At 34.2% G+C, this 24,919-nt stretch overlaps 1 protein-coding gene across 3 annotated transcripts; it reads left to right on the forward strand.

Annotated features, from left to right (window-relative positions):
• On the forward strand, window positions 1-24,078 carry LOC105340978 (cytochrome P450 2B4). 3 transcript variants are annotated; one of them, XR_004601619.2, is made up of 5 exons: window positions 1-591; window positions 6,159-6,677; window positions 7,121-7,561; window positions 8,863-8,935; window positions 13,825-13,962. XR_004601619.2 is itself a non-coding variant. In XM_034469877.2 (5 exons), exons 1-4 carry the CDS (start codon window positions 270-272, stop codon window positions 7,679-7,681), a joined length of 1,296 nt encoding a protein of 431 aa, XP_034325768.2. In that variant the 5' UTR covers window positions 1-269; the 3' UTR covers window positions 7,682-7,707; window positions 13,825-13,936. The 3 variants fall into 3 exon arrangements, 2 of the variants coding, with proteins under 2 accessions (XP_034325768.2, XP_034325766.2); XM_034469877.2 differs by lacking the exon at window positions 8,863-8,935 and adding an exon at window positions 7,668-7,707 and having other exon boundaries at window positions 13,825-13,936; XM_034469875.2 differs by lacking the exon at window positions 8,863-8,935 and having other exon boundaries at window positions 3-591; window positions 13,825-24,078.
• The last annotated feature ends 841 nt before the right edge of the window (window positions 24,079-24,919 follow it).

Here is a 24,919-nt window from a genome sequence, read left to right on the forward strand (position 1 = left end):
CATATAATCAACCACGTTCCGATTTATCGTTATCATTTTATCCATGTGATGTGGTTTATTTTTTCACTTCAAGGAAACTCAGAAGTTCGCGGGATTATGGGATTATTACTAGTATTTTATAAACCCTTTCCGGATTAAATTTCTGGCCTCTAAGTAAGTTTTAGTAGCATATAAATAAACAACCTGTGAGCTGTGAGAGCGAACTGCATGATGTCTGAAGCAGTGATGACAATACGTTTTGCCAGTGTAGTGAGCTAGCCGCTACAATCATGATATTTGGTTGTCTGGTGGTTCTTGTCGTTGTCTTGTATTTCTGGTGGAAGAAAACGACGAGGGATGCCTCCCTACCCCCGGGGCCCACCACCGTCCCGTTCCTGGGGAATCTTCTCAGTGTGAATCCGGAGACGATGCTGGATAAGTTCCAGGAATATAGGAAGAAATACGGGGACGTATTTAGCCTTGTCACTGGATCCAAGACGATTGTTGTTGTCAGTGGATATGATACACTGAGAGAAATATTCATAAAACATGGAGATGTGTCATCTGCAAGGCCTGATATTTTCATCACAAGAGAAGTTGGAAAATTCAAAGGTACGAGTATTTAAGCAAGGAGTTTCTTCAATGCGAAACTTTTGTATCCGTGTAAGTGTGCTCGTTTGCTGTTTCTGTTGAACTCTTAGGGCCTTGCATGACAATGAATGATCAAATCAATTCATTCTCGTCGTTGCGTGTTTGGGTTTTCTTAATGCCATGTACTACATTCGAATTAAACTTTAGAACACTTGTTGCATGCACGATACACCTTTTTTCAAAACGGACACGAGCCAGACCTTAATAAATTCGACAACCCTTTTGGCAGTCACCAATCTATTTAAGATTAGACCTTTCATCTCGCTGGTTACAAATAACAGAGAGCGAGATGAAAAGTCTGATTTTAATTAGATTGGGCAGCCACAACCCGCCTGCCATTTTCATTTGCACTCAGTTGCAATTATTTTGCGTTTTCTTTAACAATATGGAGGGTAATCGTGTTCAAAAATCCAGACATGTAAACTTGTAAATCCGAATATGTAATCGTGTTGGTGTGTGAGTCTGAGTATGAATGTGTGTAATTCTGATCGTGTAACCTATAAAACTCGGGCATAAACACGTGTAAGATTTGACTAAGTTCCTTCGCATGATGCACAATTCGCAGCTTTATTGCTTTCATCAGTTAATTAAACCTTCAACTTTGCACACTTTCAATCCGCAGTTTCTGCATTTGTATCTTCAGACTCGGCAATAGCACATCTGACATAATGTAAAGTCTACAAGTTTGTCGAATTTTGACATGACCTTATATGGCAATTGCTTTGCTGCGGGGAAACGGCATGCCGTAATCGCCGGAATGGATAAATCATAAACATAATATTCAGCTTAAATGTTGCAATAAGCTTTTAATGAAGGACACTTATCTATTTTCTATCGAAAATACCGGTATTATTATTAGATTTTTTTTAGGTATGATTGAAACTGGACCAAACAGGAATTATGCACATAAAAATAGTCGCCGATGTGACGAATGCGCTAATTTCTGTAATATAATTCTCATGGTTTTGTATGATAAGGGTTAAAAAGAAATGCCTAATATCTTATTTCTCTAAAATAATTTGACATGTAATTTAAACTGGAATATAAGTAAATGCGTACTCTTTTTTAGAAATGAGACGGATCATGAAATTTCTTAAGGGGGTAAAAATATATTTTGAGCGGCATGAGGTTCGGAGACCGCCGTGAGGTTTCATTGCTTCTGACTTCTAAGAATTTTTAGCGAGAATTTTAACGGGGTTTTTCGATTATTGAAAAAGGGCAAATGGCTGGCGGGTGAGTGGCTGCCAAAAAGGTACCCTTATTCTACCGATAACTCCTCGTACAGTTTTTGAGATAGGAAATTGTTCTTTTGCATAAGACTTATTCAAATCAGAGGTATGCAAATTGCTAGGATTTTGATTTCTGATAATTTGTCAAAAAATATCAGCTGTTGAACTTGGTCATTGTTTGGCAAATACATTGCATATAGAGTACCCCATTTCTTTGGATAGGTAGTATTTATCAATTCAGGATTGACAAATGGATTATAGTATGGATACTGTTCACACAAAAGAAAACCCGGTTTGCTGTTACATTGACAGCTTTTCTCTTGTTATTTTTAATTTTTTGCGGAAAATGTATGTAACTATACATGTTTTATACTTTTTTGGAACAATTTCCAAGATTTCTCAGTCGAAACACCCCTGTTAGCTTATCAGGTTTCAATACAATGCTAAAAAATGTTATGTCTACGGAGATTTTGTATTGCAGCAAGCCCGGATGATAACGTTGAAAAATTGTGCGATGTATTCCGAGAGTATTCCAAATGGAGAAAAGATGTAAACATTCCCCATTATAAATCTCCGTAAGGAATCTGTTTTTATTCCTGTGAGTTTTTCCGAGTGAAAAATGATAATGTGTCAATGAAATTATCTTGGAAATTATCTCATTCAACTATTTCACTTCTTTCACAGGTATGTGTATTTTAATTAAAAAATCGTCTAAATGTGCTGCATAAATATCTTGGGACAGACTATAGTTGCTTATGGCAAACAGTACATGTTCACAAGTGGCTGTAAAGCTGTATTAAACACTGGCGTCGGAAGCAAATTGAAAGTGGGGGGGGGGGGGGTTGACTAATCCTCAGAAATATTGAGAAAAAAGTAATTCCCAAAATCATGGAAATCCTAATCCGTTTGGGGGGGGGGGAGTACTTCCAAAAGAAAAAAAACTTACTCTATACCCTAATTTTTTTTTCCAAAATCAAGAAATTCCTAATCCGGGGGGGGGGGGGGGAGACTAGTATGCTTCTGAATCCAACTTACCAATCTTTCAAAGTAAATTTAGGAACGATAATCTTTCCTGCGAGAAAAAGTGGGGGGGGGGGGGGGGGCTGAACCCTCTATCATGCTATGTTTCTAATGGTTAGGTATAACTTTGCAAAAAAAGTGGGGTGGGGGGGGGGGGGGGGCTAAGCCCCCCTTAGCCCCCCCCCCCCGGTTCCGACGCCTATGTTATAATAGCTCTCCGGGATTTTTTTATCAACCAATTTCACAAAGTGAGTCTGTATTGAACCGACATTCATGACGTCATGCTCATATTCCGTATTAATTGCTTGAAATTTTAAAAAATGCCAATTTTCACCTGCATGATAGGCTTTTTTCCCTACATATTGCTGACAATGCAAAATGAAACATTTTAAAAAATAATTTAAACACATTTTAATTTCACGACAGTTAACCTTAATATCTTTGGAGTTTTTATTTATTTATTTTTAAAGGGCGCTTCTTATGTCTCATATTAATCAAAATCTCAAAACCAATATATTTCTTTATATTCTTTGTTTTTCTTATCGATAACTTTCCGAAAAATAGTACTTTCTAAGAAAAGTTGTTATCCAGAAATATTATGATTATAGACCATCCTTATACAGTATTTTTTTTTATATTTATTCCGTCCATATTCCGGCGATTACGGCATGCCTTTACCTGCAGCTAGCCTTTTTCTATCGGTGACGTCACTGTTTCCATATATGGTCATGTCAAAATTCGACAAACTTGTAGACTTTACATTTGTTGATTTGCAGCATGTCAGCCATGATATTTCAGAAAACGGAAATACAAATGCAAAGACTACAGATAGAAAGTTAGTATTATAGTGGCAAGTTACATGTAAATAACAAACAGCATTTTACAGCTGCAATTAGCATCTGCAGGGAAAATTAGATTGAAGGCCTGCGGGGTCAACTCTAAAGTGTTCATCCCTGAGTTTTATAGGTTACACGATCAGAATTACACATATTCATACTCAGACTCACACACCAACACGATTACATATTCGGATTTACAAGTTTACATGTCTGGATTTTTGAACACGATTACCCTCCATATAACAATGGTATGCTTTCTCATGTGTTTCATGAAAGTTTGTAACACTGCATACAAAACAAAATTTTTCTGCAATGAAAATATTCATTGCCCGTATTAAACAACAAAGAAAGCATTTGACCGTTGATATTTACATAAATCTCTGAATACTCAATTACACACAAAAAGTGATGAAAAACGTAAATGTTTATTCTTATTTGATAAAATGTCGGTAAGAAGGGAAGAGCATGTAGTTCACATTCCTTCGTAAGTCATGCCCCTATCATTACTTTAACTTTTTGGATAACATCCTCATTGAAATAATATTATGTTCAAGTACTAAGATTTCCGAAAAAGCCATTTAAAAAAACTATCGCTGTTTCCGAAATACATTTACATACCGGTATTTTTATTTACGCCATTTTGCAAGCTAAATAATGATTATGGCAAAGATAACCGATTTCAACAAGTATATTTACATTTTCCAATTTTTTTTTTTACGATATATATCATAATACAAATGAAGCCAAATTGAGGCGCCAGCGGGGTTTGCTTATTTATATTTAAATATTTAATCGTACGATGGCTTAAAATTATATAAATATAAGTAATATTAGAGAACCATTCTTTGAATATTATGAGGTAATAATTTCGGTCGGGGCGTGATCAAATCTATCATAAAGCCCTTCGGGTTTTATTGGATTTGATCACGCCCTGACCGAAATTATCAAATCTATCATAAAGCCCTTCGGGCTTTATTGGATTTGATCACGCCCCGACCAAAATTATCACCTCATAATACTCAAAAAATGATCCCTTATTACATATTTAAACTCTGTATACTAGTGTAATAGCATGAATATCATGAATAGCTTATTATTTAAAATATAAGTATATAGATTGTGTTTATAAATTTTAAAATAAAACAAACCAAATCTGAGACACATTTTAAATACACACCACACACACTTATATCCACCCTGTACCTTTACACACCTGTATATAGGCCTATACCCCAGGGGCAGTGATTTGGTAAACAATTGTGTGCATAAGTTTTATTGGTCTGATATTTGTTAGGGTTGTTGTGGTTGGTTTGTTGATCTGACTAATATGATATTTTGCCGCCTTTGTTTGGTCATCGCGAGGGTAACATGTAATATGACCTGTATCAGACTTACAACATAAAGTTTGACAGCAGACTATTTCTCTCTTTGAGTTCTCTATCATTTGATTAATTCCAACCACCATCACTTGTCACTGTGTCTACAATAAATATATTAACCCTCAACAGGCGTTATTTTTATAAGTAAAACCTGTAACACTAGTATCATCTTCCAAGAAAGAGGAATGATAAAATTGTATCTATACTGAGTCTGTCCCAAGTTATTGCTTCCATCAATTTTTGATGATTTTTAATAAAAATACACATATAATACCTGTGAAAGAAATACAATTGAAATCGATGAAAGGGAATATATCCAAGATATCTTCATTGAACAATTATCCCTTTTCAGTCATAAAATTTCACAAGAACGAAAACAATTTTCTTATGGAGATTTATAAAGGGAAATGTTTACATCTTTTCTCCATTCGGAAGTACTCGGGATACCTCGCGCAATTTTTGAACGTTATCATCCGGGCTCATTAATGGCTGATGCAATGCAAAATCTCCGTAGACTTTTAATTTTGGGATGTGTATTGAAACCTGAAGCGGTAGAAGGGGCGTTTCAAAACAGATAATCTGGACATTTTTCATATTAGTGGATGAACGTAGTTTAAGCACAAAGGTATTTACTATTATTGAAATATCAAGCGAAAAGTGGTGGAAGCAAACACTCGGGACAAAGTATTTTTTTATAAATGACGTGTCTCTCTGTACTGTGTACATTAACTGTAACGGTTTAAGAATATATCGGACACCAAAAGCAAGATACAAATGATTGTATTGTGGTACTGTGTACATGGTGTGGTGTGGGTCCAATTGCACCACGAAGCCGCGGGGACAAATCGCACGTCTGAGACTTTCAATGCAGCAGATATACAGTACGCCGAACCCGATGTTCGAGCCCGACACAAGTTATAATACATGCACTACAGTATTCTAATGATGCAATACAAAGACTTCACTGCCCGAGGACACTTTTACAAACGTTGATGAAAAAACTTCTTCCTATTATTTTCGTTTTATATTAATTTTTATATACCAATTTATTCTTATTTTAGGAATTGCCAATGCCTCAGGAGCGCTGTGGAAAGAACACAGAACTTTTACCCTGAACGCTCTGAGGGAATTTGGGTTTGGAAAACGTAGCTTTGAGTCCAGGATAATAGAGGAATTAGAAGCGTTCGTTCAAGAAATTCATTCAAAGAAAGGACAATCATTCAACGTGCACAACTTGCTTAATGTCTGTATCTCCAACATCATGTGCTCCATTAACTTTGGTAAACGATATGATCACGGCGACCTGGATTTTTGTAGACTCTTGGATACGGTGAATCAGAATCTAACAAACGAGAACGTCATGTTAGTAGCCACCGTGCTGCCCTTTGTAAGGTATATTCCTGGAGATCCTTGTCGAATCAAAAACTTGCTGGCAAACATAGAAATTGCGGAGAGCCATTTCAGACAGCTCGTAAAGGAGCACGAACAAACGTTTGATGAAAACGACCTCAGAGATTTCATTGACGTCTTTTTAAAGAGGATGAAATCTGAGCAGAATAATCCTAATACAACATTTGATGGTAAGCCAAAAAGGACAAGTATACTTTATTATTTGTACATCTAACAGCTTGGTCATGTACTTTGAAAACGCATCATTTCTTAGCTAAGTTTCTTGATATTTGCAACAGCTCGCTCATTTATGTTGAATGCATCAATAAATTTTATTATGGCAATTTCATAGACGTCGGAACCGGGGTTGGGGGGGGGGGGGTATCCCCCTCCCTCTAAACGTTTTTGGGTTTTTTGTTTTTTTTAGCAAATTTAAACAAAATCATAACTAAAATCCTTGTTTTTCCCTTTTATTTTGTTAAGATTTCTGATGAGTCTAACCCCCCGTCCCCTTTCAATTTTCTTCCGACGTTACTGATTTTTAAAGCCTATTTTCATGATTTAACGTTAGGCATTAATAAATTACATTGTAGCTATAACAATGAGAGTTTCTGTATACTTTTGTATTTATTAGAGGATCAACTCGTGAAGATAATAAATGAACTCTTTGTTGCTGGAACTGAAACAACCGCTACCGCCCTTCGATGGTTTTGTTTGTTCATGATCCGATATCCGAAAGTACAAGAGAAGATGCGCAAAGAAGTCTATGACGTCATTGGTACTTCCCGTTTTCCGAGATTGGAAGATAAACCAAGCCTTCCATACTGCGAGGCGGTCATACACGAAACACTCCGAGTGGGAGCCATTGGTCCATTCTCTATTCCTCACGGATTATCCAGGGATCTCCATTACAATGGGTTTATAATTCCAAAAGATGCTCTTCTCATTCAAAACTTGTACTCCTCCTTTTTTGATGAAAAAATCTTCCCAGATCCAAATGCTTTTAAACCTGAGAGATTTTTAGATGAAAAAGGAAGCCTTCAAAACACCGAAAAAGTTTTGGTATTTTCTCTTGGTAAGAGCCTTTTTTGTTCGATCTTATAAATTAATTTCTTTTAAACAAAGTCTTAAAAATGGTATCCTTGGGTACTCGAGTAATACATTGTGTGTATTTGTTTCAGGATTCAGTAAATGATAGTTTTGTGTTCTGTCACTTAATAGGTATTTATCTCGTTCATCAATTTGAAATCATGTATTCAAGATTAAATTTGCACTGTAACGTCATAGGATAAATATATAAATTAACTTCCAATTTTTTTAAAAGTTAAAATGAAATAAAATTGATAATACTTCAAACTTTTCTATTAAAGTAAACGCATTAATTATTTGACAAGTTAATATAATAAATATATATATATATATATACATGTACAAACGTTTTTGATTTTGTCACAATGACGCATATAAAACTGTTCAACCTTCATGAATTAACACGTGAATTTCCACATCTTTCATCATTCATTTAATCAAAAGCACACTACTAAGTATGTTCAATTTCTGTTTTGATAAACGTGATATATAAAGCGTTATCTTACGAAAGCCGAGAAGGATCATTCGAGATTCGAGATTCAAAATACGAGATTCGAAATACGAGATTCGAGATTCGAAATTCGAGATTCAATATCTGAATTAACCAATCAAATCATCGATCTGAAACCTGTATCCTAGCAACATCAAACTGTTCTAAATAAAGATCATTCGTACATGCTCTTTCCTACAAATAAATGTCTTAATAGCTCTTAATAAATGCTATGTTCACTTCTCCCTACCTAACTAAATAATTATGTGTATTTACTTTTACACAGAATATCTAAGTAGACTAGTAATAATGCAGTGTGCTTCGCGGATCTAAGTGATTTTGTTTGCCCTGGTGCATTTCCACCTGATGCGTTTGAACCCTGGGGTATTTCACCACCAGTAATAGTTTAAAACCCGGGTTCATTCACCCCTTTTGTGTAAAAATGCGGTTATGGTAGAGAACTTCATAAGCGTAGCTAATTTTTTCTGTAGGGGGTCCTAGGCCAATTTTAAAAAAAATTTACTATGTAAATTTAATAAGCTCCAATTTTCCCGAGGAGGGGGTCCAGATCCCCTGACCCCCTCCTTTCTAGATCCCCGCATGAAGATTAGTACATGTATCTAAATAATCTAAATATAAATAATCTGTCCTGTTTCACTAATAAATATAAGCATTACTTATCGTTTTTATGTATGCATACAGTGATACACTAGTACTATGATTATAAACAAATCATTGAGATATTATCACATTATACGGAATTATTAATAAATACAATTTTTTTTCCTTTTCCTCAGTAAACAACTTATTATGAGTCTCACTTTGGAATTGTTTTCAATATAGAAGGATACCTACTCTCTACAATTAAAGGTAGGGATGATAGGGTGCCAATATGTTCACATTGCCGATTTCTTGTGCAGAGAACAGTAAAACTTTTTAAAACTTTGATTGTGCATAAATATTTCAAAATTAATTTTTGTACATGTATTTTGTTATAATTCATTCATTGATATATCAACAAGAAAGAATAAAAGCATATGTTACACAGCCAAGTTAAGTTTCTCTGTAGTTTCCTACCCCCCCCCCCCCGCACCAAAATTGACAATAATTACATATAAGTCATACAAATGTTTACTTTTTTTGTAAGTAAATCTCTAAAGATGTAAATAAGCACTGCAAACAAAGATGTGTGTATTTAATATACTACTACATTACACTTAGCCAGATAAAATGTAATCAGGATGAAGCTACAAGGGGTGAGTGGTGCAAATTTACCAATTTGTCGCCATACACTCAGAACAGAGTGGTGTGTGGAATGCATAAAAGATGGCGGCAAATTATCTCAAATAATCAGTGCAAAAACCAACAAATAGACTGTTATTTGTTACATATCCTGCAAAAACATTGATAAAAAATGTTATCGTCCCATAACATAGCCGATTAAGTTAATGTGTACATATGGTCAACGTACATGTAATTCTAATATACAAGAAGGCTGACGTATCAGGCGGGGATCCAGAAAATTAAATTTCAAAAATGATCGGTTGAATTACATTAAATGCTTTGAAAATTGTTTTAAACTATCGCACGGGTCAAAATGCATGATAGAAGCTATGTACAGTGTAATTTGAAACTTTCATTTTATATCAATATGTAGTATTACCTACTATAAGTTAACAAATGAGAGTATAGCACAACTGCCACAAGCAATACATGTCCTTTACCGGCACCACCTCCCTCCCAATAAAAAATGAAACAATTGTCGTTTTATTTGCTAAAATGTGTGTGGTTAAAGATTTTTCTAAAGGACATACCCGATTAGAATTGAAAAAGAGTCGTACGTTTAAAACTAATTTTGTCAAATTTTTTAGATTCATTGGTTATATTTTGGTCCATTTGGGTAAATAGATGCACCAGCGCAGCTCTTATTTATATATAATCAGGCCATAAATTCAAAATATTTTCAAAAATTAATAGCTTTAAATCCAGTGGATGAAAAAAAGGAAAGCAAGTCGAACTCGATGAGTGCTAATACCTGTGTTGAATGAATGGTACAGTAGGATATGCGCAACAAAGTCCCGTCTACTCTTTCCTACCCTATATTTATTGGAATATTAAATCCGATTATAAGAGTCAATTTAAAAATCAAGTACGGATATGTACCTGTTTATCAAAAGTAAAACTACTCATAATTTATCTACAGTGCATCGTTATGGAGCTACACAGAAAGTTTTATATTAATTTGCCGAGCCAAATAAAAAAAACCTGGAAAACGAAGAGAAAACAAAGTGGGGACAGAATAACTGGCAAACTAATTAGGACTTTATAGTCCCCCCCCCCCCCCCTTGAAATGTATATACTGAAAACAGATTATTGGAGTACAACATCCGCACACAATTTAAAGAAAATTTCATGTTTTTTTTATCATTTTCGCTAGCTAATGTAAGACATCACAAATACCCCAAACCCCCTCACGGAAAAGGAAATGCTAGGTGATGAGAGAAAGAGCGAGAGAGAGAGAGAGAGAGAGAGAGAGAGAGAGAGAGAGAGAGAGAGAGAGAGAGAGAGAGAGGTGCACTAACACCGTTAAAATTAAAGCTTGCTAGTTGGTCTGCCCTACCCTAGCTACCTCCTCTCTTTTCTCCTTTTAGAGGCTTAATTATTGTCTATTTATGCTTGTAACAAATCAAATCAATTTCAAATTCTAAATCAAAACTGCATTTGACACTACGAAACTCTCTCTGTGTCTGTCTGTCTGTCTGTCTCTCTCTCTCTCATATCGACAATGGCATTGCCATACCATTCTTATCTGGATTTTTGTCTTTGAGGTTGAAAATCATTATATCTTCTATGGTTTAAAACTTTATCATAACCTATATTTTGACATGTCGATTATTTCATTGCGTTTCGTTTCCTAGCTAAAACATTTAGATTAAACAGATCTTTCTTCGCGAGCCGATTTTTACACAGTTGGGGCGAATACACTTCGGGTTAAAATTGTTCGGGGGGAAATACATACAGGGCAAACAAAACCACTTAGATTCGCAATATGGAAGGGAATTACCGCCAAACTTCTATGTATCTTGCTTTTATTCTTATTATGCTTACTTCTTTATTCTTCATTACATTTACACTTTCATGTCACTTTATTGTTTTCATATTCATGCTTATTTAATTTCACTTTGATTCTCTTTGATCCTTCATTGTTTGCTTAATTCTATGTTGCAACATTTTCTTCTTATTCGTGTAAATTCTTTCTTCTATCTCTGTTACAAACGCGAATTCAAACACGCAAACCATAAAGCACTTTCAATAAAGACGAATACAAGTTGCATGAATTTAATGCTGCATTATGACGCCAGGCGGCAGTGTGTGCGCTACAATTGCTGCTCCCGAAGATTTATTAAAACGAAACTAACAAATGGCATAAATTAATAAATTCGTGAAAACATCTCAAATTAAGGGCTTAGTATAGGAATATGAAATACATGTTAATATAATTAACTTAAAGCAAGCCACGATATACGCAGACTTAAAAAGATACGGATTTTTTTGTGTACATGAAAAATGCCTCCGCGCGGGTTCTAAAAAATCAGAGGGGGGGGGGGGTCTGAGAGATAATTTTGTATTATTTTTTTTATTGGTTGATTAAATAAGTGTGAATTTTCCATTGGGGGTGGATCTGATCTCATTCTAGATCCGCAATGCAATGATGTACATGTACCGTATATATATGCAGTAACAAATTATTTGCAGGAACGCTTAATTTTTAGAAGAGGAACATGTCATGAGTACTTGTCGACATGCAGGACTTTATTTTCATTTGAGGTGAAAAGAGGTGGGATGATGCACGGTTCTGTCCACAGGTACCAGTGGAACATGTAGATGAAATAGAAATAAATTTAAACCAAATTTAAAGATGTTTTTGAAAAACAATAAAAGGACTGGGGTACGAAATATTTAGTAGTAGCTTTTCTTGTACTCTAGTACGTGTGAAAATGATCACTTGCATGAATCACTATGTACCTCTCGTTAGGCTACAGTACTGTGTATCCCTGATTAAGTGCGATGAATTAATATCCGCGTGAAATTCCGGGTTAAAAAACTTACAACTGCAGGTTTCAAAATCCCACTTATTTTTCTAAAAGTTTTGAACTTGTGATATGAAAACTACGTTTGGTGCACGCGATTTTATATTCTTGCGATTCGGCACAGAACGGTGGAGTCGCAGAAGTAAACGCGGTAAAATTAACGAATCTAAATTATCAGTGAATTAATAACACAATGAGTAAACGAAAACAAACCAGGCAATTCAAAGAGATTAAAATACGGTATGTGATATCGATATGACTGTTTATACGTTTTGGTTTAAAATCTAAATCAAATCTTAATAAAAATTCTTATATAAAGTTCTAAATAAAATATTTTTTTCTTCCAAAATACAAAACATTTATAATGTATGCTTCTTATTTACACAGATTTTTGAAGTGATAAAAATGTGTATGTATCACTCACAGCCATGCTTATTGTAGGTTTCTTTATTTTAATATAAATCATGTACATGTAACTGAAGGTCCATGTTTAGATTTGAAGGTGTTTAAGCTATGATACATGTAACTTAAAGACATAAACCTCATACATGTCGTCTTGATTAAATGAATAGTTGAATTGACCGACTTCCATATCAAGCTTGCGATGATGGTAATTATGATACGGGTGCTAATTATGAGAACTGTAAGATTATATCGTCTCATATAAATAACTGATGCGCAGACTTAGAATTTTTTTTATTTTAGGAGGGGGGTCCAGTCACCCCACCACCCTTGAAAATTTAAACTTTTTTAAATTCACATTGTAAACCTACTGAAAATAGAACTCGACCTACCCCCCACCCCATCCCCGGCAAACAAAATTATAGATTATCCCTTAGTACATTAACCTCCCCTCCATTTCTTGATCTGAACATATAAACATTGGAGCGAAATGTCATGGTGCGAAACATCCCACATTTAGCTAGCTACGTTGGGTTTTTTCGGGGAGCAGCAATTGTAGCGCGCACACTGCCGCCTGGCGTCATAATGCAACATTAAATTCATGCAACTTGTATTCGTCTTTATTGAAAGTACTTTATGGTTTGCGTGTTTGAATTCACGTTTGTAACAGAGATAAAAGAAAGAATTTACACGAATAAGAAGAGAATATTGCAACATAAAATTAAACAAACAATAAAGGATCAAAGAGAATCAAAGTGAAATTGGATAAGCATGAATATGAAAACAATAAAGTGACATGCAAGTGTAAATGTAATGAAGAATAAAGAAGTAAGCATAATAAGAATAAAAGCAAGATACATAGAATTTTGGCGGTAATTCCCTTCCATATCGCAAAGCCAACAGTGTTATTTCTAATTTAATTGTTTATATTGTGTGGGGTTAATTCATCAATGTTAATTTAACCATTTTATAACCACTATATAAGAGCTATTAAGACATTTATTTGTAGGAAAGAGCATTTACGAATGATTTTTATTTAGAACAGTTTGATGTTGCTAGGATACAGGTTTCAGATCCATGATTTGATTGGTTAATTTAGATATTGAATCTCGAATCTCGTATTTCGAATCTCGTATTTTGAATCTCGAATCTCGAATGATCCTTCTCGGCTTTCGTATTAACTGCCATAAGTTATTTTCATATCCTTTAAATTGGGTAGAAATTGAACTTATTCCGTAATACACACTTTTTTATAACTCTGATTAGGTCGTCGAATGTGTCCCGGAGAGGTACTAGCAAGGATGGAACTCTTTTTGTTTGTGACGTTGATAATCCAAAGATTCAAATTAGAGCCAGCGGACATAAACAATGTACCACCGGAAAAGGGTGTGATGGGAGTTACCCATGCCCCGCTTGACTTTTTGATGAAAGCAATCGAAATAATATCGACGCCGCCTCCACAAAGTGAGGATTCCTTCACAGTTTTCGTGTAGTAGGATTATGTAATTTTTTGCCTATTACACATATTCACACCTACCGGTTTAAACACTGTGATTTTTTAAAAATAAAAATCATATTTTATCAATAAAATGATTTACAATTTGCGGCGAAAATGTTACGTGCTGATGCATGTGTATGTACATAATGTTTCATCAGTTACACATGTGAATTGAACAAGAACTTTTTAATATTCCTTTTCATGATATTCAACACAGTAGATATTTATATGATATAAAAGAAATTGGACTTCATGGACGAATCTGCAGTTTAGCTAGTTGGACTTCATGGACGAATCTGCAGTCTAGCTAGTTTAACAAAAAAGACTTTTTTGTGTATGTGCAAACTACAGCACATTTATGGTTTTTAAATTTAATTAATAAAATGTAAACCGTTGGACCGAGCGCAGATTTAACACAGTGCAGTTCGATTTTTTTTAGAACAAAATTTATTTAAAACACACACAATATGATCCGCCTGGTTTCCTACTCAAATCATTAGCCAAAGTTTAACTAAACGTCGCGTGCTCAGTCTACATTATGACGTCATGTTTCAGACGTAAATCGTACACTTTAGCCGACGAGAGTTACGTTATTCCGAACCTTTTTCTTCCTCTTTAAATTCATTGTTTATCAATTTAATTAATATAATGCCGCGGTAATAGAATTGAATACTTTGTTCAGTATCTCAGAACCTCCATTAAAATTTTTTATGACGTCACCCATTGTATTTAGTTAACGTTTATCTTCACTATTCAATCAGCAGTTGTTACATGGATGTCCCAGCTACTTATTTTTTAGGTATTTTTTAGGTATTTGTAAGGGCCTTCGGCCCTCGGAGCAAATGTTTTTTCTGAAGTATTCAACACTACCTCGTTTGCTCACCTGAGCTGAAAGCTCAAGTGAGCTATTCTGATCACATTTTGTCCGTCGTCCGTCTGTCTGTCTGTCCGTCTGTAAACTTTTTACATTTTTAATTTTCTTTAAAACCGCCTGGCCAATTTCAACCATTTGGCACAAAGCATTCTTATGAGAAGGCAAAATTAATATATATTGCAAAAATGAAAGACCGATCTTAATTCAAAGCGGAGCAAACCTCGAAACTGTAGAAAAAGGGGGGGGGGGTGCATTTTTTAGAATCTTCTTCTCAAGAACTACTGAGTCAAATTCAATGTAATTTAGCATAAATAATCTATATGGAAAGGAAAATATAAACTGCAAAATTATGGGCTAATTCTGTTTCAAATCTGAGGTATTACGATAATAATAATATGTAAACGGTGTGACCGTTGGACCGAGCGCAGATTTAACACAATGCAGTTTGATTTTTGTGTGATGAAATCAGAAAATTAGATATAAATTAGACCCGGCCTCGTTAAAACGCACACAGTATGATCCGCCTGCATGGTTGCCTACTCATACCATTCATCAAAGTTAAACTAAACGTCGCGTGCTCAGTCTACATTATGACGTCATATCTCAGACGTAAAACGTTCAAGTTTTGTCTACGGAAATAGCCGAAGAGAGTAACGTGATTCCAATTTTTTTTATTTCTTCTTTCATTGTTCATCAATTTACCTCATATGAATGCCGCTGTATTAAATTTTAATACTTTATTCAGTATCTAAAAGATCAGTTCCTTGACGTTGATGTTTTTATTTTCCATCTGATAATTTGATAAGACATACATAGAAAAAGTCGTGTTTCTTGATTGAAGCACTATTGAAACTTATCTGATTTCCTTTTTAATTTCCTTTCATTCAAATTACCTTCTATTGAAATACTGGAACTTATTTAATCGAGTTTAGGGGCAATAAACATCGATAAGTACTAGTCAATCAATGATCGAACTAACTTTTTAGAAACAAAATGGCTGCCAATATGGCGGCGCCCAGGGCTGGAAGAAATTTTTTTTGGCCTTAGTACCCCTGATTCAACTTTCATTTTTCACTGATTTTCTTATATATACGTGTTACCATTAATCGTCCGCCTCTCGCTGCGCTCGGTAATATGTAAACGGTGTGACCGTTGGACCGAGCGCAGATTTAACACAGGGTAGTTTGATTTTTGTAGAATAAAATTTATTTGAAACGCACAAAGTAGGATCCGCCTGGTTGCCTACTCAAATCATTAGCCAAGGTTTAACTAAACGTCGCGTGCTCAGTCTACATTGTGACGTCATATTTCAGACGTAAAACGTTCAAGTTTTGTCTTCGGAAATAGCCGAAGAGAGTAACGTTATTCCGAACTATTTTTTATTTCTTCTTTCATTGTTTATCAATTTAATTCATATGAATGCCGCTGTAATAGCGAGCGCAGCTCGCCGGCGCGCAGCGCCGGCGAGCGAAGCGAGCTCTAAGAACCAGTGTGCACGGGAAAAAGAACGAGCTAAACCTTTTTTTTTCTACGTCCCATAATGCTCTCTAATGTTTTCACCCGTGGTGCTATGCCAAAAATGGCCGATTTTTAACTCGTAATTTACGGTGTCTTAAAGTTTGAAGACACGTTTTGAGTACCGCATATGCTTTGGCGAGACTCAAAAGATTTGTTAATATATGCTTCCATACCTTCGTATTGAGTCGAGAAACGTAAACAAAGACGCGAACAAAGTCATGGATGACGTCACAGTGCTCTCGCGCTATATTTCCCGCGATAAATTTAGAGGTGGATCAAACATCTGTAATGAGTGTACTAGCTATTTCAGTATGGACCGCAATACCTGCCTCATTGACATATGATTTGTTTTTATTTTTTTTATATAGAGATTATATAAATATATACTAGCAAGAGCCATACTTTACTGCCATATCGATCAATTTTCAAGCTAATTGTGCATGCATGTAGAGTAGGCAGATAAGTATATGAGTAGGAAGGAAATAAACAATAGGGCATTTTGAACTAAATAAAAAGGAATAAAATGAAAAAATAAACAGTTTAAAAAATTATGTAGATATCGCTTATAGTCAAACCATTAAATTTAAAAGTGGGAAATTACACAACCTACAAACAGGGACCGGGCACTCTCTCTCTCTCTCTCTCTCTCTCTCTCTCTCTCTCTCTCTCTCTCTCTCTCTCTCTCTCTCTCTCTCTCTCTCTGGGTAGGGGGTTGCGCTGTATGTATCATAACCATTAAATTTAGTACCTTTGGCATACTTATTGTACAGCAATACTCTCTCAAACATTCTTTGACATTTGTTGATACCTAAATAACACTAGGTTGACAATGATGCAAGGTATGCGTAATTCTTGCTGCGCTCGCCAGAACGGTAGCACCGTAAAACATATTAAAATTAAATACTTTATTCGGTATCTAAAAGATCAGTTCCTTGACCTTAATGTTTTTATTTTCCATCTGATAATTTGATAAGACATACATAGAACATGTCGTGTTTCTTGATTGAAGTACTATTGAAAATTATCTGGTTTCCATTTTAATTTCTTTTAATTCGAATTACCTTCTATTGAAACACTGGAACTTATTTAATCGAGTTTAGGGGCAACAAACTTCGATAAGTACTGATCAATCAATGATCGAACTAACTTTTTAAAAACAAAATGGCTGCCAAGATGGCGGCGCCCAGGGCTGGAAGAAATTTTTTTTGGCCTTAGTACCCCTGATTCAACTTTCATTTTTCACTGATTTTCTTATATATACGTGTTACCATTAATCCTCGCTTCGCGAGGCGGGCTTTGCCCGCCTCTCGCTGCGCTCGGTATTAAAGGAAAGGCGTGTTTCTATCAGTTTATAGCTTCGGGTTCGGTAATCCATGAGTCTTGATAAAATAGGTAGGCAAAACCGGGCCGGGGCAAAACAAAAGATTGGCAGTTATTAATCTGCCAATCTCATTAAAATTTTCAGGATATGTTAAGGACCAGTATATTTGTATTCACTGTAAATATTGCTGCAAAACAATGCGAATTTTGGAATTGACGATTAAAGATCTGCCCCGGCTTTTATTTTGCCCCGGCCCGGGTTTGCCTACCCATTTTACCAAGACTCGTATTCCATACTTCTAAACAATCGCAACTTCTCAGGCCTTTCCGGCAAGCTCGGACGCTTGCCGGATAGGCCCGATAAGTAACGATTGACTTCTAAAACGAGGTTCTTTGTTTAAAGCAGCCATGACATATGATAAACGGGTCGATCTGACAATGATGAATTTGTTTGTCGTGCAACAGTTCGCGTACGAAGGGAATCTTTGAAACATGCAAATAACATTGGTGCCGATTTTGTGAAGTAAACTGAGGTTAAATATTTCAATGCTTTGGCAATTTCACGTATGATGGTGCTGTTAGCTTGTTTTGATTTTCGTTTCGTTTTCATTAGGCCTATTTATGATTCTTTTTTTTGTAACCTGCGAACTATTGCCTGTATTTTGTTATTTTCACGTATCAAATCAAATAGAGACTTCGGTAAATCAAACAGTTAACTGTTTATCTGCGCAAATTAAGCAAAATCTGATGTATTAACAAAGTACTGAAATACTATTAATTCTATCGGTAATTCGGATTTTCTCGAGTTCATTCAGTTTAAATAGAGTTTAATATCGCTGACGGAAATATGAAATATATACAAATTATACATGTATATGATTCATTTTGAAAAATGAATTTTGCTCTTTGTTTGTTATAGTTCGTGTTTCTTATGTTTACAATTTCTATTTACTAACCATATTTGAATGTTAAGCTTCGAATTATAAGCAAGATAAAGAGATTTGCTCACAATTCTATGTTTTACACAGATCTGAGGCCATTCTTTTTTTCCATTTTAAATGCTAAATAGGAAATACCATTTTAAAATCTGAAGCTGAATGTAATAAACTCATGTGAACAAAATATGACTCAAACCTAGCAGAATTGTGAGCCCTGTATCTTGCTTATAATTCTACGATTGACGCTGAAATTTTGGTTGATCATTAGAAATGTCTCGCTAAATATTAAGTACTTGTACAAAAAAATTAAAGAATGATATGCTGTATATAATTACTCTCTGGGGCCCCCTCTTTATGTAATGAATAATGTGAATCTACATCAATTTTGATAGTTTTTCAGACACGAGTAAATAAAAACGACACCGCTAAAACAGTTTTCATAGTTCTGACACATTTCTGTTGCGGGGATAAAGGAATTATCGCTATTCTTAAGAAAATATTACACATAAAAGTTATCCTGGTTTTTAGCCATTTGTTATTTTTGAATAAAGATGAAAATAATAGGTGGGCCTTAGTAAAAGAGAGTGATGTGCCTGTCAATACGGTAACATTAATTTTTATAGCTCTTTAACATGTCACGTGATAACATTTGTCATTTCAATCAAGTGTGAGTAAATTTATAAAAGTCACACAAGTTTACGCGAGGTAAACAACAGTCATTTGATTATAATGGAGAAGACAAATTAAATTTTTGAATGTTAAAAAAAGAGAGAGAGAGAGAGAGAGAGAGAGAGAGAGAGAGAGAGAGAGAGAGAGAGAGAGAGAGATGACCTGGTCATCTAATAGTTATGTAGGCTGTTGTTTTGGTTTTGTTTGTTTGCTTGTTTTCGTCTATTTGATTTTGACCTTTTTGAAAACATTAATATATTCATGGAGCAATTGTTTATATTTGATATTTGCCGAATACAGTTCTGAAAATAAAATCAGATAGTTTGAGACTAAATAGGGCCTAAACGGTTTGATATTTTTCATACAGAACTCCGTTAGGCATATATCATACGTATTAAAACATTGCTTTTAGATCTAAATACCAGGAATATACATGTACTAGTTTTTATGTTGTTTAATTGATATTTTGTCAATGTTTGAAACATTGTGTAATATAATATCAGGGAAATAACTCTAATCAAAAATATAAGTAAAAACCATCACCATGTATATACTTGTAAATAACTCAATATGATATGAGTAAAAGTATCACTTGTATATGACAAAAGAATTCACATATAGGACCGGTATTGGTTTCTGACTTTACAAAAAGCATATCGATTTCCGTTCCACTTCTTGATTTTAGGCCATACACAGTAAACTCTACAAGCTTATCTTTTAAAAAGATTGGTGAGCTAGCGCTGTAGCCATCATAAGACACAGAAGCAGATTTCTAAAACATTGGTTTATATTTCTGAATCGATTAATTAAATAGGAAGGCAAAGTGGTGTACTGGAGTGGGGTCTCAGTTTAGAACTGTTAATCTAGAGGCATGACATACATGTAGCTCACTGACTGTGTCTTAATCATTATGTATCTACTTCAATTTCGAAGTGAAAATTTTCAAGAACCATTGGTACTGTTTTGTTGCAATCGTATCTTCTCGGGCCTTTCCGTCAAGCTCGGAAAATATATCCGAAGTTGTTTTCCGAGCTTGAAGAAATTTAAGATAAAGCTAGCTATTTATTTTAATATTGAAAATAACTATGCATTATAAGACATAAGCTACTGTTACTTTTCGACATGTACAATAAAACACAAAACTACAAAATGGTACAGTTTATGTACAGTAGTACAGTACTCCCAGAATTCCCTACTATGGAGTCGAGCATGCGTATTCCAGTGAAAAAGACTAACGTAGTTGCTAGCGCTCGAGAGCGCTAGCAATAAGGTTTTAGTTCTCATAACGTATAGTGATTTGAAAAAAAAAAGTTTCACAGTCGTTGTCCGATACGGTGGCACTATGAATTATTGACGCTTTTTTTTTCATTATTATTTTTAATTTTTTTTCAGTGTTCTTTCTATAAAACGATACATGTACTTTATTTGCGTTTATTTACAAGAAGGGACATATAAGCAAAAGAAGATGGGGGAATAAGATGGCGCAAATGCCCATTCGGTTTAGTAGTGAAATACAATTTTGAATTTATGTTTCCCCAATTAAATTTATTCAAATATATTATAATAAAACTTTGCAAAAGCAAAATTTCTAACTATAGTCAGTTTTTGATATATTTAACAAAAAATAAGAAAAAAAAATATTGTCGGAAATTATGGTGGTATCGAACCCGTAACATAAAAACCCTAGATATATAAGGTTAGCTTATGCCAGGTGCTCTAACCACTGAGCCATTTCAGACACAACAAAGTGGGCTTTTTAAATATCATGTGTGACTAAGGTCACGAACTACCGTACTTCTATTATTTTTTCAAAACGTTCAATTGTTGGGATACAAAATGATATTTTTAATGTATAGTGGGTCATCTCTCCACGTTTTTGGTGATTGAAATCGGTTTGTTTTCCAATCGACCTGAATTAGACTATGAGAAAAATATGGAGCAAAGACCCACTCTATAAAAGAAAATGCCCTGAAGTTCTAAAAAATGACAGTATTTGCAGGTTTTGATACGTACACGCCTGTTTGAGTCAACATATTCCAAGTATTGAACATACCTATAGGTTAAAAATCAATAATTCGTTAAATATATATTGTTTTCAATGATTTAAAAAAACCCATCAGATTTATTGATACTTTAATTTTTCAGTAGCCTGTCCGACCGCGTATGGGCATTTTACACGCCTTATCCACCCATCTTCTTTCGAAAGTCTCGCTTGACGCGATTTCAAAGGTCGTTTTATGCATCAATTTTCTTTTATTCTATTGAAAACATTGATACAATATCCTTTTAAAAAGGTAAACAATGTGTTGTTTTTTTACTTCATTCCCGTATAGGATCATAACTACAATGATTCAATTCTTACAGATCAACATTCACTGTACATTTAACTGCATAAACTCTCTTCCGTAATAACAGCTGCATCCTTTGTATAAGGGGACTTTCCTGATGCCGTGATGGCAAGGGGACGGAAAACTCTAACTGACCCATCCCCCATTTTTTTTTCTAATCTATAAATCTTCCTCCTGCATTTCTGGCATAAAATGTCACCAATGCACACGTTCTTCGCAAAGAAAGAACTGCGTCTACTTTGCAGTACTTCTCCCACAACTGTACAATTTCCAATAGATGATCTAGAAAGGCAAACACAACAATTTTTACTTGGCCTGATGTTTTTTTAAGTGGCACTGTCTCGAGTAACACAGAGTGAATGATTCTTATTACGGGCCACCAGGAGGCGGTCCGTTATTTGATACACATTTAAATATTGTAACTGCGTTTAGAACTGCGGGATAGTTTTTTTTATGGCGTCGAGCGAAGCTCGAAAGCCATCTAGGGATCGTACGTCCGGAAGTTACATTTTTAGGAGCCAAACAACTCAAATGAGTGCAAAGTTTTCGTATGTGTTTGAAGAAAAATAGATGACATATACTTCAATTTCGAGCAGAACTGTACGTCAACAAAACAAGTTTGCAGATTCGAAATGGTTGCCGTCTTTAAAAATGTTCACATTTTATTGAAAGCAACATGTCTCGGTTTCAGCGGATGAATACATTAGCACCGAGACACAGCGATAGCTGGGCTAACATACTCAATTTGGTTATGAAATGTACTAGCCTGCAAAATAGATTATGTTGTATCCATATCGAAAATTGACAATGCACAAATGTTTGAACTTAATTGTAGGAACAAAACTTCCTAATCGAGCGATAAGTACATCTACAACCAAAAGTTATTTTAAACCAACTAGTGAACTACTTTCACTTTGTAAACAATGTGAATGGGTGCTTTCTTTTATCTACGCCTGATCTTTTCGGACCGTGTCATTTGGACCCTTGTGAATTTTAGATGAAATTGATAATAAGAGACAGAGTGGTTATCAGCAGTATACAATATATAGAATTAAACACAATAATATTTTTTAATATTTATTTCCATATAAATAGAGAAAAAAAAAATCTAAACGTTTTTTAACTCCTAAGAAATTTCTATATTAAACTTAAATTTTCAATTGAAATTCAAAACTTTTTAAGAATTAGGTGAGCAAATTTTTAATGAATTGTAATTTTATTAGTTATGTGATAAATAACATTTTTTATTTAAATATTTTATTTTTATTTTCTATGATTTATGAAAAAAAATACCAGCTTTTGAAATTGGTCATTTTTTGGCAAAATATTGCATATAGGATACCCTCATTGTACGGATAAGTCCTCCTACAGTTTTCAAAATAGGAAGTTGGTCTTTTGCAGATCAATTATACATATATCAGAGGTGTGCATATTGCTAGGATTTTGATTACTGATAATTTGTGAAAAAAATACCAGCTTTTGAACTTGGTCATTTTTTGGCAAAATATTGCATATAGCGTACCCTCATTGTACGGATAAGTCCTCTTACAGTTTTCAAGATAAGAAGTTGTTCTTTTGCAGATCAATTATACATATATCAGAGGTGTGCATATTGCTAGGATTTTGATTACTGATAATTTGTGAAAAAAATACCAGCTTTGAAGTTAGTCAATTTTTAGCAAAATATTGCATATAGGGTAACCTCATTGTACGGATAACTTTTCCTACAGTTTTATAGATAAAAAGTTGTTCTTTTGCAGATTAATTGTACATGTATCAGAGGTGTGCATATATCTAGGATTTTTATTTCTGATTATTTATGAAAAAAATACCAGCTTTTGAACTAAGTCTTTTTTTTTTAGCAAAATAGGATATGGGTTGACATAAATTATGGATACAGTTCACATATAAAAAGAAAACCCGGTTAGCTGTCACATTGACAGCTTTTCATTTGTTTAAAAAATTATTTAGGTTTTTACTCTTCAAATTAACTTTAACTCGACGCCATTGTGGCCCTTCAGGCCTTTGATTTTTTTAATGAATTAATGTTATGCTCATTTTTATCAATTAAAAGTAAATTTGCATGTAGAAATATGTTTTATGCCTTTTAAAAAATATTGTATATTTTTTGTTTTACTCGTAAATGAAAAGTTGGTTATAGACTGTGGTGTTAGACGCGTTTTTATCGAGACTATAATATATTCGAAAATTTTCGGAGTTTTCCGTTGTATCGGGATCGGTATACGGGACATACTTAAGACCTGAAATACTATAGACCTTAATGACATGAAATTGTGTATAAATGATGTATTTGATTTTATGTGCTGCGTCAAATAAAATGACTTTGTGTGTGAATTTATTATATTGCCATGTGCTTTGGGGTAGAAAATTATCATGAAATGACATCCATATCAATTATTTACGCAAAAATATGAAATTTTGAATGGACCTGAAAATTTGAGCTAACCTGATTTATTTTTAATTCTTTTAAAATAACCATGATTATCGCCATTAACTGTAGTGTAGATAAGATTTATAATTCCATTTAGGAAAAAAATTATCCAACTTATTTTTTTACCTTTAAAATTGTGCAGATTCTACCGGATGAGCATGATCTTACATGTACATGTACCTTTATATTAATCCATTTCTATTTTAGTATGTGGTCTCTTAAAATTATATAAACTAATGCATTAAGTTTTAATTCAATACAATGCAACAAAAATCAAGATGGTTTGAAATATATAATTTTCAAGAGAAAAATGATGAATTGAAGTTTGTATGAACATAATGTAAAAATCTATGTGTACTCCATTACTTCATACCATAGCAATGATCATACAATGACCGTTAAAAATGCTTACAGTAACGAACTCTATTCTTAATGAAAATAGAAAAATGTTAAAATTCAAAATGTGTTCCTGAAAATAAAACAATTAAAATTAAAATCTGCCATTAAAATTAGTACAACCAACTCGTTATTTTCTTTTTTGTGGTGTGTTTTTTTATGTAAACAACCAATGATGATTCATACAACAATTATATTTTTGCGGCCCATTTGACGCTTGCGTCGATATGATTTCTTGTTTTATTTGTATGAAAAAGAAAGATTATACAAGAAGAAACTACATGTAAATATGCAGAGGGTCACCATAGAACAATAATGAAAGATAAATTAAAGTATTTGCGAACAACA

Source organism: Magallana gigas, chromosome 6 (genome assembly GCF_963853765.1).
Source record: "Magallana gigas chromosome 6, xbMagGiga1.1, whole genome shotgun sequence".
NCBI classification, from domain to species: domain Eukaryota; kingdom Metazoa; phylum Mollusca; class Bivalvia; order Ostreida; family Ostreidae; genus Magallana; species Magallana gigas.

Coding starts and splice junctions, on each gene's coding strand:
- LOC105340978 (XM_034469875.2), top strand. CDS start 270: ATGATATTTGGTTGTCTGGTGGTTCTTGTCGTTGTCTTGTATTTCTGG. Junction 6,678..7,120: donor TCCTAATACAACATTTGATG/GTAAGCCAAAAA, acceptor TGTATTTATTAG/AGGATCAACTCGTGAAGATA. Junction 7,562..13,824: donor AGTTTTGGTATTTTCTCTTG/GTAAGAGCCTTT, acceptor AACTCTGATTAG/GTCGTCGAATGTGTCCCGGA.